The sequence below is a fragment of the Vicia villosa genome, linkage group LG2 (genome assembly GCF_029867415.1).
Source record: "Vicia villosa cultivar HV-30 ecotype Madison, WI linkage group LG2, Vvil1.0, whole genome shotgun sequence".
Lineage (NCBI taxonomy): Eukaryota > Viridiplantae > Streptophyta > Magnoliopsida > Fabales > Fabaceae > Vicia > Vicia villosa.
In genome coordinates, this window is record NC_081181.1 from 164,966,775 (window position 1) to 164,983,342 (window position 16,568).

The 16,568-nt window shown below is 31.0% G+C and overlaps 1 protein-coding gene across 2 annotated transcripts; it reads right to left on the reverse strand.

The window, feature by feature from the left end:
* Positions 1-1,846: 1,846 nt before the first annotated feature.
* LOC131647320 (CRIB domain-containing protein RIC10-like) lies at positions 1,847-3,765 on the reverse strand. 2 transcript variants are annotated; one of them, XM_058917220.1, is made up of 5 exons: positions 3,554-3,765; positions 3,198-3,357; positions 2,799-2,896; positions 2,576-2,681; positions 1,847-2,354 (listed from the first exon to the last, which is right to left on the reverse strand). In XM_058917220.1, the coding sequence occupies exons 2-5, from the start codon at positions 3,250-3,252 to the stop codon at positions 2,110-2,112; spliced, it is 504 nt and encodes a 167-aa protein (XP_058773203.1). In that variant the 5' UTR covers positions 3,253-3,357; positions 3,554-3,765; the 3' UTR covers positions 1,847-2,109. The 2 variants fall into 2 exon arrangements, with proteins under 2 accessions (XP_058773203.1, XP_058773204.1); XM_058917221.1 differs by lacking the exons at positions 3,198-3,357; positions 3,554-3,765 and having other exon boundaries at positions 2,576-2,688; positions 2,799-2,876.
* Between the last annotated feature and the right edge of the window lie 12,803 nt (positions 3,766-16,568).

The following is a 16,568-nucleotide window of genomic DNA, read 5'->3' on the forward strand; positions in this document are numbered from 1 at the left end:
ATTTAATTAAATAATACAAATTTTTATAAACATGTGAAATTAATATTATATTTTATTGTATTATTTTTAATATATATTATTGGTTTATTATTAATTATAATATTTATTATATTATTTAAATTTGTTTTTAATTTAATTAAAAATTTCAAAAAAAAAAAAACGAAATACACTGCTCCGCCCATTCAAAGGGCGGATGTTCCTAAAAAATGAGAGGCTCCGCCCATTCAAAGGGCGGATGCTCTATAAATCAGTTTTTTTTTTTTTTGAAAACATGGCATATTGGGAAAAAGTGTGAAAAGTATGGCATATTGGGTATTATTTTCTAAAAAGATGGTAGGACCATAAAAAATTCGATTATTTCGTCTCTTTTTTCAAGTCAGCAAAAATTTGTTCTTAGGAAGATCCTGCTTTGCTTTCTGTCAAAAACAAAAACAAGACAATCACTCATCATTTCTAAGTATTTATGATTTGGACATATCAGGGCAAAGCTGTCTCACCAAGCCCAGCATGTTCTTCATGTACCACTCTATAACTGTTTCGTTACTATATTTATAACGATTAAATTTTAATAATGTTAGACTATCAACAATAGTTTCTAAATTCAACCTCTATTTTTTCACTTTTTACACTCCATATTATCATCTCTCTTTTTCACCTAATAATTCAATACTTATTCAATTTTTACTTACTACAATGATTTTCTTTAATAAAATTCAACACCCTACCCCCCCCCCTTTTATTTCATATTATTATTTTCTTGTATGTTTTTATTTTTGTGATTATATATTAATAACAATTAACGATTGAAATTAAATTTAAATAATTAAAATTTAATTAATTTTTTTCTCTCTAGAAACATTTTTTTCTTTCACTTAAAGTTGTCATAGTGCTTTTGAGTGACATTATACTTGTGAGTAAGACTTAGTAAGTGGTAGTGTTATTTGTTTATTCCTTAAGAGTGTGATTCTCTTGAGAAAATTGAGTTTGGTTCTGAGATAAATTTGTCATGAAATCTCTGTTTTGGTTTGTTGAGCTTTGCTGGAAAAAGTTATGTTATCAGTTATTGAGATTAGTTAAACTTTCAAGAAGACCTCTTGAGGACAGGATTAGACCAACATTCGGCAGTTGTATAAATATCTGGTGCTATCTCTCTAACCATATCCTTTTAATTTCTTTTATTTATTTTGTTGTGTTATTTGTGCTTCTACTCATTTCTAAGAAACTACTAACACGATCTTAATCAAGAAACATATAAAAGTATATCGCAAATTTTAAATACCGTAATTCACCCCTATCCCCCTCTTGTGTTTGAAGTTATTTGTTCAACATACTCAATATTTTTCAAAAAACTTATGCATATAAAAGACTCAAAAACACTAACCTATTTTTTATGAAGATGAAACGAATGAGTATATGAGATCATTAAATAACCCATTTTACGTCATCTTTGTCAGAATCAGTTAAATATTCCAATTTACCTTTCATAATAGGTTTGAAATTTCGGAACGCTAATTGCGACATTTTGGAAGTAGAAATTTCGTGTATTGTGAAAAACTAGAACGTCTAAAGTTAAAAGACACAATTTAATAACATGAAAGACAGATAGTTATGAGTTTCATTTTTCGATTTAAAAAAACCTATCCAAAATAGATAAAACATATGCACACTCATAAAAAGATGACAAATTCATTGGTTTTAAATACCTTTAAAACCATTCTCTCACAAGTGGTTTTTTATTTTGAAACACATTTTGTGGGATTCTTTCTTTGATTCTATGATATATTTTGAAAATCTCTCACAAAAGAGTATTCTACTACAATTACAATCAATTATTAGCATATTGATGTTGATCTTGTACAAATGAGGAACTTTTACTATATTTTTCCCTCCATATCTTCATTTAATCTAAAAAATTTACAATACAACTTATATATTTAAGGTCAAAATATATTTCACATAAAACCAAACACCCTAAAGTAACCACACTTTCCTCCCACTTTTGTCACCAACTAATTTGACATTCTCCAACTCAACTATGGAATCTTAATAGCTTGGTCCATTAAACTTCTTTGAAACCCTATATTAAGGGCATGCATATGGTTCTTGCTATTAACATTGCCAATTTGAGTCTTCTAATGTTTGAGCAATTGGTGTTTCTTCTCTCTCACAATCTCTTTCACTATACACACCCTTTGGCCTTGATGCTCTTGTTTGTCTTGATTTAGGAGAAGAAGTTGGTCTTGTCTTTTTTCTTTTTGGTCTCTTAGGAACATGATGAGTAACACTATCATCAGATGGAATGTTGCCTTGGTACATGATTGGTGTTGGTTGGTTTCTTTTTGGATCTTCAACATCTGTTCAAATGTTATAGATGTTATTAAGAAATAATACTACATTGAATCAAACAATGAACAAATTGGTAGCAATGTGACAACATGAAAGATAACTATAATCAAAATTTTACTAATGTTATATTATTCAAGCTTGAGAGAATACAAAGTTTCACATGAAAACACAATAAAATTGATATAAAAAGAAAAGAAGGCACAAATTTGAAGCTAAAATTAAAGCATACCTTGATTGGAATTTGATGTGGAGACAGCCTTTAGATTAGGATCTTTTCTTTCATTCAAGCTACCAATTGATGTTGAAAAATCAGGTGCTGATTTAAATTCATTCATCTGCAAACTCAACAACAATAACAAAAAAAGAGAAAAATAATTAAACATTTAATCCCAAAAAAATTAATAATTGCAAAATTAAGAATAAAAATAATAATAGACATGAATAATACATACCCAACTGGGTCCACTTCCATTGGGACCATCCCATCCAATGTGTGCCACATGCTTAACATCTGTTGGACATCCAATTTCAATCTCCCTCTCCTTCACAACTAAAAAAAAACCAAAAATATAATAAAATTTATGAATTAAATTAGAGAAAAAAATTAATTTTCTTCTGATTTCCTAATTGAAAATTTTAGGCTAGAATCAGAAAGAAAATTTTTTTATTTTATCTTTTCAAAATATTATAATCAATTTAACTGAATCATAGTTCTGTTCAGCAGATTGAATTTTTAAAACAAAATTTTTAATTGATTGTTGATTTTAAATATGATGAAAAAATTTAGCAAGAAAAAATAAAAAGAAAATTGGAAAATTAATAGATTAGAGGAGTAAGGATAGATAAATTACCAAAAATATGGTTAATGTACTTGCAACCTTTGTTGTAGATCCCTTTAATTGTCATGATGGAAACAAAAACACAACCTCAAAATGGCTTCTAAATTCAAAGGATGAAAAAAATGTGGAAGCAAATACTGGATTTTGAGGTAGAATTTAATGCTTTTGTTGCCTGTTACAAAAAGAATATGATTAAACTTTCATCATAAAATAATGAATAATTAGTCAATGGATGAATGAAGATTTGCATTTGATTAATAGAATACATAAGATGAACAATATATTATTGTCATATTATTGAGGAGATTAAGAAATTGTTAAGGGTAAACATGATTAGAGTTTCAAAAAAGAAGAAGAATAGGGTATACCTTGAAGAGGATTAAGATGTTGAAGAAGCTATAAGGACATAGAAATGAGGAAGATGGTTTTTCCTTCAAATCTAGAAGCCATTGTTTTTGGAACCATTTGTTATCATCAATATATGAAATGAAACTTTTTTTGTGAGGGAATGATATTGATCACACATGCAAAAACCTTTGTTTAATTAATTTCCTAATTTTGTATATTGGGAGGAATCAAAATTAAATGAGAAATTGAGTTTGAAATGGAAAACCCAAATTGAATGAAAGAATTAAGAGAAGGGTTTGTTTCTAATTAAGGAGGAGAATATAAGAGATCCACGAAAATATGAATAAAGGATGAGAGAAGAGAGAGAAATATTTTAGAATGTCAAGTGAGGTATTAATTAATTCAATTAATAATATATATGCCAAATGCGGTACTAGTATTAGTTAATTCAATTAATAATATATATGCCAAATGTGGTATTAATTAGTTCAATTAATAATATATTGAATTTAAGGGGTTGTGGGAAGAATTTTCCACTTATGTCTTTTATTTAGTTTGAATTAAATTATTTTAAATCAATTTTTATTTTGATTTTTTCTAATTTATTTGAGATGCATGTAATACCAAAACTACGATAATGAATTTGTTTGTTTTAATTATTTTTATGGTATTTTTTTTAATTCAAATAAATTTTTTGTTTAAATAGTTTTTTATATTTTAAATAGTTTATTTACTATAATTTTTATGTCAAATATTTTTTTTTAAATTTTAGAGTAATATGAGTCTATTTTTATAAAAATTATTTTTAAGATAAAATATATCATTTTCATTGTATTAAAATCTTTAACAATTAAATTTATAAATATATATATATATATATATATATATATATATATATATATATATATATTACGCATAATAATATAATTTGTTTACTTCAAATATACAAAAATATCAATTGAGTGATGGTGATGTTACATGTGTTTGTGTATGCATGTAGTTAGAGCTGGCAAAATGGGCCTGACCAACCGGGCCGGCCCGAAAGCCCGCAAAAAATTGCGGGTTTGAACAAATAAATTAGAGCCCGTTTATAATCCGGGCCTTTAAGCCCGGCCTGTCAAAAGCCCGATGTTTAACCGGGCTAGCCCGACCGGGTTGCGGGTAGCCCGTTCATTTAATTTTTTTAATAAAAATTTTAACTAATTATATTAATCAATGAAGCACGGATACTTCAAAAACCCTGCCGAATCGTATCCGATACGTCCCGATACGCCGATACGCTCCGATACGGCTCCGATACGTATCGGAAGAGTATCCGAATTTATTTATTTAAAAGAAAAATTAAAAAATTTCCGATACGGCGGCGATACGTCTCCGATACGGCGGCGATACGTCTCCGATACTCCTAGATACTTGACTCTTTATTTTTTTCAACAAATTCTTCTTTTTAATCATCCTTTATATTACCCTATTAATGAGTATTCATTCCCCAGTCATTCTGTTTATATCCTAATTAATTCTACCCTTTTTCAAAATTGATTTTAATTCACGTAAGTTCTTATGATTAGTTGATTACTAGTAATATTTAAAATTTAATTCATACAGTATTAATTATTATTTATTAATAATATTTATGATGAGATGTTTTTGACTAAGAATGATACGATGCTTGCATAATTTCTTTTATTTCAGTGTTTTTTTCTTCTTGTACACCTTGATGAATTGGAAGCTGCTCTATTTACCTATGAGATGTAGAAAGAGATGACATTGATACTATTCCAATATCTTAAATTTAATGTTTTTAACTAATTTAGTAATGTTAAAAATTGTCTTATGAATATGATTTTTTTAAACTATCATTTAACTAAATGTTTAATTATAGTTTGTATATACGTATCTTCAACGTATCGTATCATGTATTTTTCAATTAGTGACGTATCGCCGTATCGGATACGTGTCGTATCCGATACTCGTATCGTGTCCATGCTTCATTGATATTAATAATTTCCATACTATATTTTGATAACGAATTTCCATACTAATTTGCATAATATCAGTTCTAAAAATCTCCTAACCTAAAATATACACGTTAAACTGATAATTTAAATGAATATTATTTTATATGTTAAACTGATAGTGTTAAACTGATAGTTCATTTATATTTTAGTGTTAAACTGATAGTGTTAAACTGATAGTGTTAAACTGATAATTTCCATACTAATTTTATATTTTAGTGTTAAACTGATAGTTCATTTAATTTATATGTGTTAAACATATATTATTTTATATGTTTCACACATATTAGCACTTTAGAAATGGAAAGATTTTTCAAATTAAGTAGTATCACTTTCTTTATTTTTCAATACAGTTTTTTCTCTTCAACTTAGCTCTCAATGAAATAATGTATACTACCTACTGCTAGCCAATATTGCCTTCCTCACAGTAAAGCGTGTTTACTTGTGTCTACATTGGTGTTTTAGAACTCATATTAATTGTAATCTTTGTCAATTGTCAAGTAGTAAATACTCCTTCCTAAATTCATATTCTCAAATTAATCCAAATATTTTGACTAGTGTAATAAAATGAATGAAATAGAATGATACTATTTTAGTTTATGATTTACTATTATTTATATTTATTTTTTAAAAAATCATTTTTTTAATTTATAAAAATAATATTAAATATAATCCGGGCCGGCCCGAATAACCGTAGCCCGTAAAAGGCCGGGCTTGAACAACTAAATTATAGCCCGTTTAAATTCCGGGCTTTTAAGCCCGGCCCGCTAAAAGCCCGAACCCGTCACGGGCCGGCCCGAAGCGGGCCGGGTAGCCCGTTTTGCCACCTCTACATGTAGTTATGGTGTTTGGTTGGTGACCTACTAAAGCGTGGCTCTTTTGTTAGTTGTTATCTTATTTCTTCTCTTTTTGTTCCTTTTTTTAATTTATTTTTTTAACTTTTTAATAAAAATAAAGTATTAAATAAAATAGAAAAATTATTGAATTAAGAAAACAAAACAAAAATTAAAGACATAAAATATAACACATCAAATAGATATCGTTTTAGTAAAATAAATTATTATGACAAACCAAAAATAAATAAATAAAACCAAATTCATCTAATGTTAAAAAAAAAACCAATATGCATAACCTATCTTTTCTTCCTAGTTTTATATATAAAATGTTTTCTTGAATCTTTTACCAAAAAAAGAATTTTTCCTTACGAATACATAATAAATTCAGTAATTATTTTGAATTAGTTAATAATTATTTTACGGTGAATTTTTAATCTATCTATAGAAAAATAGAGTAAGAATATATACTTAAATTGGTCTAAGTATTTGTCACTTTTTAATATTATTAATAAAACTACACTCCTCTCAAAGTTTCAGGTTCAAATCTTGCTAGGTACAAATTGTTTATTAAAAAAATTAATAAATATACAACTTCGTAAAAACAAAATAAATATTTAATTTTAAAAATTAATTGGAATACGTTGACTAATCTCTTAATTTTATATTTAGATCGTAGTTGCATATTCTATTAATGATCTTTGGCTTTTAAGTTATTTTTTCAAATATTTATATATTTTCTTTTACCTATTTGTTATAATTTCATAAATTTGTTCTAAAACTAAGTGTAATAATTAAGATTCCTTTGCTTTGCTGGAATAATCTGACAGAATTAATGGTTGGAAGCACGTTTTCAATTGAGTTTTGTTCTTGCATCTTTCTTCGTTTCCCATTCTTAAAATAGAAAATCATAGATCATTTACAGTATATGCATGGTTGTCTTGTCTTCATTTAATAAGTTTGAAAAATTATAGTTCATAGATCTATATGATGACTTTGCTGGCTTACAGCTTCCAAACCAATTTGTCAAAAGAATTATTATGTTTTCCACTATACATTGGGCCGAAGACTAAATAACATAAACCTAAAATTATTGTTTTTTATGTTAGAAATCTCCTATTTCTATTTTTGCATCAATATAAATATTCATCTAGTTCTATTCAATGTTATAAAAATTGGATTAGATCTGCCGGCTCAATTTATTAAACCTGAAAATGGATTCAATTTTAATTCAAGTACCTTTATGATGAGAGGAGAAAGGATGAAAATCTCAGGAGTTTTTTCGCATTTTCTGCGCACTGCTCACATCGTCTTGTAACCTAATTTTATTTTCATCATCATCGATCATCATTAGTAGGTTTAACATTCTTGGGATGTGTTTGGAGGCTCCGAACTCTAAGGCTTCCAATGTTCCACCAGTTGTCTTGATTGAAAAGCAAGTCAAAACTACAAAGTCAACAAAAATATTTGTAGAAGAATTCGGTTATGTTTGTGACATTCTGCTCTCACAACTCCCTCAACCTTGTCTTAAGAGTGATATATTGGCCATTGAAATACCTGAAGATGAGTTTATTGCAAGGGTTAAAGCCAGCAAACACAATTGACATGGTCGTATTGTTTGGCCCAAATGAAGTACATTGTTCATTGTGCTTGCCTTGAAGCATAAATTATTATCATTATGGAATGGCCTTTCATAGGGCATCATTTCATTGGGGAAATATTTTTATGAGTTTTTATTCTCATCGTTGGAAGATGTCACGAGGTTTAGGTCTTCTCCTTCGTGGAATCTTGACCCAGGTTACCTAAAGCTCTTTGGATGGACAGGAGATTTCAATCCTAATCTTTAGAAAAACACTTCAGGTCAGGTATGGATTAGAATGTATGGCATGTCCCAAGAATATTTGAGGCCTCAAATTCTCTTTGACATTTCCAGCAGTGCAGACACTCCTATAAGTACTTATTCTTTAGCTTCGAAGCCAATATGTAATAGAACATCTAACCACTTTGTCACGGTTTTGGTAGAAATGGAACATACTTAAACCTTAAGTTATAAGGTGTTGGTAGAAAGGGAAAATTATGCCTTCTTTGTGGAACTAGGCTATGAAAACCTATCGGCATTTGTATCCATTGCAACATGATTGGCCATGACATTGAGTCATGTTACAAAAGAACATTCATTAACGATACAAAATAGTGGGGGTCCCAGTAAATAAAGGCAAACACAAGGCAAAACCTATCAAGAAGTTTGTTCAAGTCAAGGACAGGAGACAAGAGACCAACCAAGATCCTTCATAGAATTCTGCTAAGGAAGTCACAATTGAGAAAAATGGTATGGAAAAGCAAAACATTCCCATTGTAACTTATGTACCAGTGATCAATACTCAAATGTCAAATTTAGAACCATTTGCACTAGCTCTTAATACTCAACTACCTAATAGGATGGGAGAAGTGGAACAACATAATAGCTTTGATGCTTTTGCTAGTCATGATATTTTAGATGATGAAAGCTCTTAAGGATTTGATTTAACTAAGTTCCAATTGGAAGAGGATAGATATATCAAGGAGAGTAGTGTGTCTCAAAAACAAGATGGTATCAATTATAACATATAATTTATCAAGCAATTGTGGGCCAACATGATGATGAAATTTAAGAGGACTCAAAGGAGACTGAACCTACTAGAATTTTGCAACCTATTGCAATCAGAAAGGCATTTTCTACAACAACTCACAAAAACAAATACTTAACCAAATCTAAGGTCGGTAGTTTCAAACATTCCAGATAAAGTGCCTATACTATAACATAAGGGGTTTATCTAATTAAAAATTAGCATTGAAAAACCTTATTACTTCTTATAAATATGATATAGATTGTGTTGCTGAACCTTAGATGTCTTTAAGTGAATTTCCAAGTTGTTGGCTTAGAAGATCGGACCTCAAGTTGTTTGCTTTCAATTCCAAATACAGTTTGATGCCTAATATATGGTACTTATGTAACATCCAGCTTATTTCTACCTTACTTCACACTGATGACCAACTAGTTGCCTTTTCTGTCAACTGTTATTCAAAGATGTTTGTTACTGGTGCCATGTATGATTCAACTAACTACAGGGTTAAAAGAAGCATGTGATCCAAGATTTTTGATATTTATCTTGACTATGCCATGTCTTGGTGCTTTGTTGGTGATTATAATGCCATAATAGGAGCTTATGAATATACGGTTAGTCACACTCTATTCGGATAACCAATTATAGACCTCCAAAAATGGACCTCAAATAATGACCTACACCACTTACCTACTATAGGGGCTTGGCTTACTTGGACTAATAGTAAACGAGGCAAGGCCCTCACTAAAAAGAGGTTGGATAGGGAAAATTGTAATCAACATTGGCTTAATACTTGCACTATCACTTCTTGTACTATCCTAGTGAGGAACAGGTCTAATAACTTTCCTCTCTTATTGGACTTTCAACTTTACAATCATGATGTCATATATTGATTCAAATTTATGAGAATGTGGACTCAATGATACTTGAAAGCCTTCGGTAGCAAATCTGTGGGCTACTAGAGTCATTAGTTGTCCAATGTTTGTTCTGAACACAATGCTTAAGATCCTCAAGAGCAAATTGAAGATCTAGAACAAGTCAATTGTTAGAAATTTTTATTCTAAGGTCAACATTTTTAAGGAGTGTGTGATTTCTATCCAGGCTCAAGCTCAACTTCCTGGTGATGATGGGCTCAAAGAGGTTTAATTGGAGACTCGCAAAAATCTTGATGGGGTCTTGCAGAGTCAAGATTGGTTTTGGCAGGAGGAGGTTAGAACAAGTTGGCAACTTGAAAGGGATATAAACACAAAATTTTTTCATAGAACGGCTAAAATAAAAATCATAACCAAGAATATTTCTTCTCTAAGAATTGGAGAAAGAGTGACAACTGACAAGGAAATTATTTTTAATCATATTGTCCAACATTACTCTAACCTTTTTGGCTCAAATTTCTCTCTTTTACTAGACCTGGACCTAGTTGATTAGGTTCTCCCTAGGCTTTGACGGACTTAATAACTTGCTTTCTATGTTTCCCTAAATTACATAAATAAGGACAATAATGTTTGGTCCCACAAATGAAAATTCCCCTAGTCCTAGTGGCTTTCGCCCTTTTTTTTCCAAATCTTCTGGAATATCATCCATCCTGATATCGAGCAAGATGTGCTAGAAATTTTTACAACAATTTGGGTCCTACCCAACTTTACTGTTAATACTTCATTTCTCATCCCAAAGGAGAATATTGTAGACATAATTGACCATTATAGACCAATTGGTATAGCTAATTTCAAGTTCAAAGTAATGTCCAAAATCCTGGATGATAGACTTTCTCTCTCATATCTTTCCTAATATCATTTCTAAGGAGCAAAAAGGATTCATAAATGGCAGGAATATCAAAAATTGTATTTTCCTAGCTTTTGAGGCTGCCAACATGATGCACGTGAAAACATTTGGTAGCAATATTTCATTGAATTATATTTAAATAACCAAATCCTTTGACACAATTGAGTAGCCTTTCCGTATTAAGGTTCTTAAGGCTTTTGGTTTCAATGATACCTTTTGTAAGTGGATTGACAGAATCCTACACTTTGCTACCTTGTCCTTTTATATAAATGGCTCTGTGCATGGTTACTTTCAATGCAATTGAGGAGTGGGGAAATGGGATCCCTTATCCCCTCTTCTCTTTTCCATTGTTGAAGATGTCCTCGTTAGGGGCATTTCTAAGCTAGTGATGTATAGGAAACTCAAGCTCTTTAAGTGTCCTAGGTCAACAAAAATACTATCACATTGCTTATATGCGGATGATCTAATGGTGTATTGTAATGGAATCCATGCTAATCTTGTGGCTTAAATATTTTCACAGGGTATACTTTGTGCTCAAGACAATTGGTTAATGCTTCCAAATCAACAATATATGCAGGTTCTAACTCCAATGACAAACTCTAAATAATTGTCAACCTTATTGGATTTAACATTGGTAATCTTCTCCTTTAGTACCCTGGCATCCCAATTTTCAAAGGCGTGCCAAAAGGGTGAACTTCTTACAACCAATAGAAGACAAAATCAAAATCAAACTTGCTACTTGAAAGGTAATCATCTTATATATTGCTGGTAGAACACAATTGGTGAAATTTATTGTCCCAAGTATGCTCATGTATTATATCTCAATCTATGCTTGGATAATTTCCTTATTGAGAGACTTGGAAAATGGATCAAGAATTTATTCTGGGTAGGAGACATATCCCAAAGGAAAATTCTCATTGTGAATTTGAAGAAAATTTGCTTGCCTTGTTGTAAGGGAGGGGTATGGCTTAGATTCCTTACTACTCTTAATGAGGCTTCAAACATGTTCTTTTGTTAGTAGTTGATGCAATCAGATGCATTCACTGCCATATCTACTCTTGCATCTGAAGTAGAATCAAATCTTAGTTTTTTATGGTGCAAGAAAACTCTTGTATGATAATTGGTTCTAGCTCCAAGTTTTAGATTTATTGAACCTCCTCTCATTTCTTGTCAGCCAAACTCGATGAATTTTGTGAATTAGGGAAGCAACTATGGTGTCTTGAAGCTTTGAGTGCCACCCTAGCCATGCGATTCTTAAAATATCCTCTGAAGTTTTTGGTAAAGTTATGACCCGGAATTTTTCTATTAGCCCCCTCCATATTGCTTGAGTAAATTGACACTCAAAGAAGATATGAACCTAGGTTTCCATTTTCATGTTTCAAAACCACACATAAAAGCCATACAACAACCATTTTCATTAGATTGTCATCACATGAGATTTTGTTATGGAGAAACCTCCACATAGTGCAGAGCCAAGGGAGCGATGAATATCTGCCAAATTAACTTTTCCCACTCTATAGTGTTATTATTATCCCCACATATATATATATATATATATATATATATGTGTGTGTGTGTGTGTGTGTGTGTGTGTGTGTGTGTGTGTGTGTGTGTGTGTGAGTGTGTGTTTCTTTATTCATTAACATAGCATTGCTCAAGTGAGTCTAGACTAACTGATATGAAAGATCCTCTTGTTGAATATTTATTTGATTCATACGAGCGGTTGTCTCTAGATGATTTCTCGTTATAAAGTTTGGGATAATCTATCTATTTTTGTCGATAAGATACTCTACCTTTGTATACATTTGTTTCCTAGATTCTAGGGAATTTCCAAAATCTCACTAAACGGGTCTCCCAACCAATTGTCATTTTATAAATTGATGTTATCCCTTTTTCTTATAACCCATCTACTTTTCTCCATCAGTCGATTCAAGTGACAAGTTATCCTTGGTCAGAGAGATTACTTAATTGTAAGTATGAATTGTAACCTAAGAGGGGGTGTATTAAGGTTGTCCAATTTTTCTCATTTTTGTGTTATGTTCTTAATTTTCTTTGGATATGAAAATGATATGCTCTTAGCAGTATAAAGTGAAGAAAATAAAAGTGATAGAAAATAAGTGAACCCAAGTAATTATCCTAGTTCCTCTTATAAACCAATGGTATATTTAGTCTCTTAACACCTTGAAGGATCTTCCACACCAAGATCTCTATTACAATATTCTAACATAAATACCAAATTTATGATGGACTTTTCATCTTCTCGGATCAAAGGAATTTTTCCAAAATCATCAGACGTTATGATGATTCTCACATAAATCATAAAGCACACTACTTTTTATCTACAACACTTAGAAAGCACACAACTTTCTATTACAAACACTTTTTAGAAATCACACCACTTTATGTTACAAACAATTGTCACGAAACACTTGGCGATCAAAACAGATTTTAAATATATGAAATATTCTTGAATTAATTATAATATAGAAAATTGATCTTCTCTTTCAATATAAAATTAAAATATAATAACATTAAGTGCTCATAATATTTGAATGAAACTCTTTGAAAGATATGAAAGTTATGCACAAAGTTTTATTGTTAAAGTTGTATGAACATGTTGAACCGGTAAAGCGGCAAGCAAAAAGTAATATGTATATCATTAGCGGGTGATATAGGTTATATTTTATCGTCTCCACAGGGACTGGTGAGAGGGAAAAACTATCGTTCAACAGTTTCAATTCTTCTAAGTTTGGTTTTAGGAGCAGAAGGTAAAATGCGGGAAAAGTAAATAAAGCAAATAAACAATCTATTACAGCTTAAGAGAATTCATTTTGTAATCGTATTTCATTCTATCCGTCAAATACTTAAATATGAATATCTATCGCAACACACTCATAATACGCATCAAAATCACCAAGCATCCCTCGAGACGTACCACATCAGTGCCCACTTCTGCAACACTGACGAGAGTTCACCTATATCACTCTTTTAGTGATTTCCCAACTGATCGAACAACACAGATGTATTAAACTCTGATACCCATAAATATTATCAGCCATAAATCTATGTCTAGGGTTTAGAAACTAAAAGATATCATTCCTAATCTAGATTAGTGATGTCTATTTCTACAACAACATAAATCCGAAGCATTTAAGCAAAAAGATCAAGAACAACACCAATAATGATTTGTAACGCAAATATATATATATATATATATATATATATATATATATATATATATATATATATATATATATATATATATATATATATATATATATATGATCCCAAGATCAACAAATGTACATACAAGAGGAGAAAAATATACATACAACACCCACCATTCGAATGGGTCACAGGGAAGAAGAAGAACAAGCGGAAATTTCTCGTGTTGTCGGCACAATTGGAGACCACCTGAGCTCAATCGACATGATGAGTCACCCAATGATGTTGCTTGAATCTCTAAACTACAAAGAATGGATCATAGCGCAACTTTGTCAAATAAGAGATGATAAAACCTAACAAAATCAATTCTAAAACTATCTATAAAAAACTGAAAATCGCATAGAAAACTTTCTACCAAAACACGATAAAGAAGAGATTTTCTCAAATCAATGTCCATAAGGTCTCTAATCAAATGGCCAAATTCTCTATTAAACTTGGGTTTGTTAGTGAACTGATAACACATCTATGGATCCCCATACTACTTCCAATTGTAAACATAATTTTGAGGCTACAATATTCTTGCGCAAGTCCAAAAAAATTGATCCAAACATAAGTTGAAGAGTGTGGTTGCACATTCAGATTGAAGTCCATAGTTCATGCGAATAGCTTTAAGAATCCATGGTTTAGATTCCATGAATATATTGACCTAACTTGTTGAAAGTCATCGAGTGATTAAAAGATAACTCATAATATCCTTTTCCAAGAGAGGTAATGCCCCCATTTTCCCAAATAATTCCATAGAGGCATTAACTTGTTGCCCAAAGCACCAACTTTTAGAGGAGTTATTCATTTAGGACATATGATTCTAGCATGCAAGTTTTGTTTGTAGGCTTTTAAACCAGCTTGGTAATCATCTTTTGGTATTGTAATAATAATTATGTCTCCTTTGATCACCAATTGTGGTAGTTGAGAGTTGGGAATGTAACAAACATTGTTAACTGCTTCTGCAAGGGTTTTCTTTGGGTTTCTTGTAGTCGTTTTTGGTGCAGAGATTTTCGATAAAAAATAGAGAAGACATGTCCATGGGATTATTATTGGTTGTTTTCAATTAAGTTAAATGCAGGGGCCGCCATTGAAGAAGATTGATTTAGTATGAGGTTAGGGTTTTATGAACATTGCATGATATTTTGAAAATTTCTTTCTGATTGCCATAACTCATGTTTATATGTTTCTATAATTTCAGTTCCCATTTAACTTTTGTGAAATAGTTTGACAAAGTTTCAAAAACTATCTAAGTTATGTGCACAACTTATTTAACTTCTACGAATTAGTTTTTTATATGTGGTTTTTAATCGCTTATGTGTATACTTTCTATAGTTTATTTTGTGGATTTTTAATCTCATATATACTATAAAACTTTAATATAATTATTTGTAATATTAAGAGTTCAAATATACCAATAAAAAATTTGATGTGTGAGAACAAAGAACAATTAAAACTAAAATAAATTGTCTAAAACAACACAATAACATGTCAAAAGTGAAAGCAAATCCATAATAAGATAAAAAAACAAAAAAAAAAAAAGACAAGAAACATAATAAATTATTTACCCAATTCGATCAAACGATCTACTTTGAGGGAGAGAGCACTTTTCAAGTTCAATATATTTTTAAAAGTCGTTACAAGATATTACAAATGAGTTACATGAAAATATCATTTGGGGTTCCTGCAAACAAAACCCTATTTAAATTTTTTCTTTAGCCACCTCCCTATGGGGGTCACCCCCAGCGAAAAACCAAAACTACCCCTGCTTCGGAAATGAACTTCCGAAGCGCTTTTTTTTTTGAATTTTTTTTGTCTTCGGAAATGAACCTCCGAAAATGTCAAAACCGTTAATATTTTCGGAAGTTCATTTCCGAAAATATTTCTGCATATACAAATTTCCCTCCTTCACTATTTCATCAACGCCGTTTGCGGAGTTGATACCGTCGCTCAACACGCTTTTGCACTATCCCGAGAATCGAAAGGTTGTCAAGCTCGAGTACCGCTCGCCATCGCTTAACGACGAGGGAGGCATTAAGTTCACACCTTTTGAGATCAAGAACGACGAAGATTTGGCGGTTATGTGGACAACGTTCGACCGATTTTCTTCGAAAGGCCCGATCGAGTTGGACGCGAAACTTCAAAGATCGGCGGACGATGTTATCAAAATGTTGACTCATCCCCACCTACCTGTGATCAACAATATGTAACTTTAATTATATGTAATATTATCGTTGTAATCTTCACCCGATTAAATAAAGCGAATTGTTGTTGTTTTTCATTTTCTTCTGTCCAGACATATTTTCGGAAGTTCATTTCCGAATTCCCCAAGGGGGGTGCGTTCGGAGATGAACTTCCGAAACACCACATTTTCTAAAAAAGTAACTTTATTTCGGAGATGCATCTCCGAAATCAATATTTTATATTAAAAAAAACACGTTTTCGGAGAAGTATTTTCGAAAACACCTTTTTTTACAAAAAAAGTACCTTTTCGGAAATGAACTTCCGAAACAAGGGGTAGTGTGGTAAATTCACCAGAGGTGGGCAAGAAGGTTGGGAGGTGGGTGAAGAAATTTTCCCTATTTATACTCTAGTGCT

Coding starts and splice junctions, on each gene's coding strand:
- LOC131647320 (XM_058917220.1), bottom strand. CDS start 3,252: ATGACAATTAAAGGGATCTACAACAAAGGTTGCAAGTACATTAACCAT. Junction 2,897..3,197: donor GTACATTAACCATATTTTTG/GTAATTTATCTA, acceptor GTTTTTTTTTAG/TTGTGAAGGAGAGGGAGATT. Junction 2,682..2,798: donor ATGGAAGTGGACCCAGTTGG/GTATGTATTATT, acceptor TTGAGTTTGCAG/ATGAATGAATTTAAATCAGC.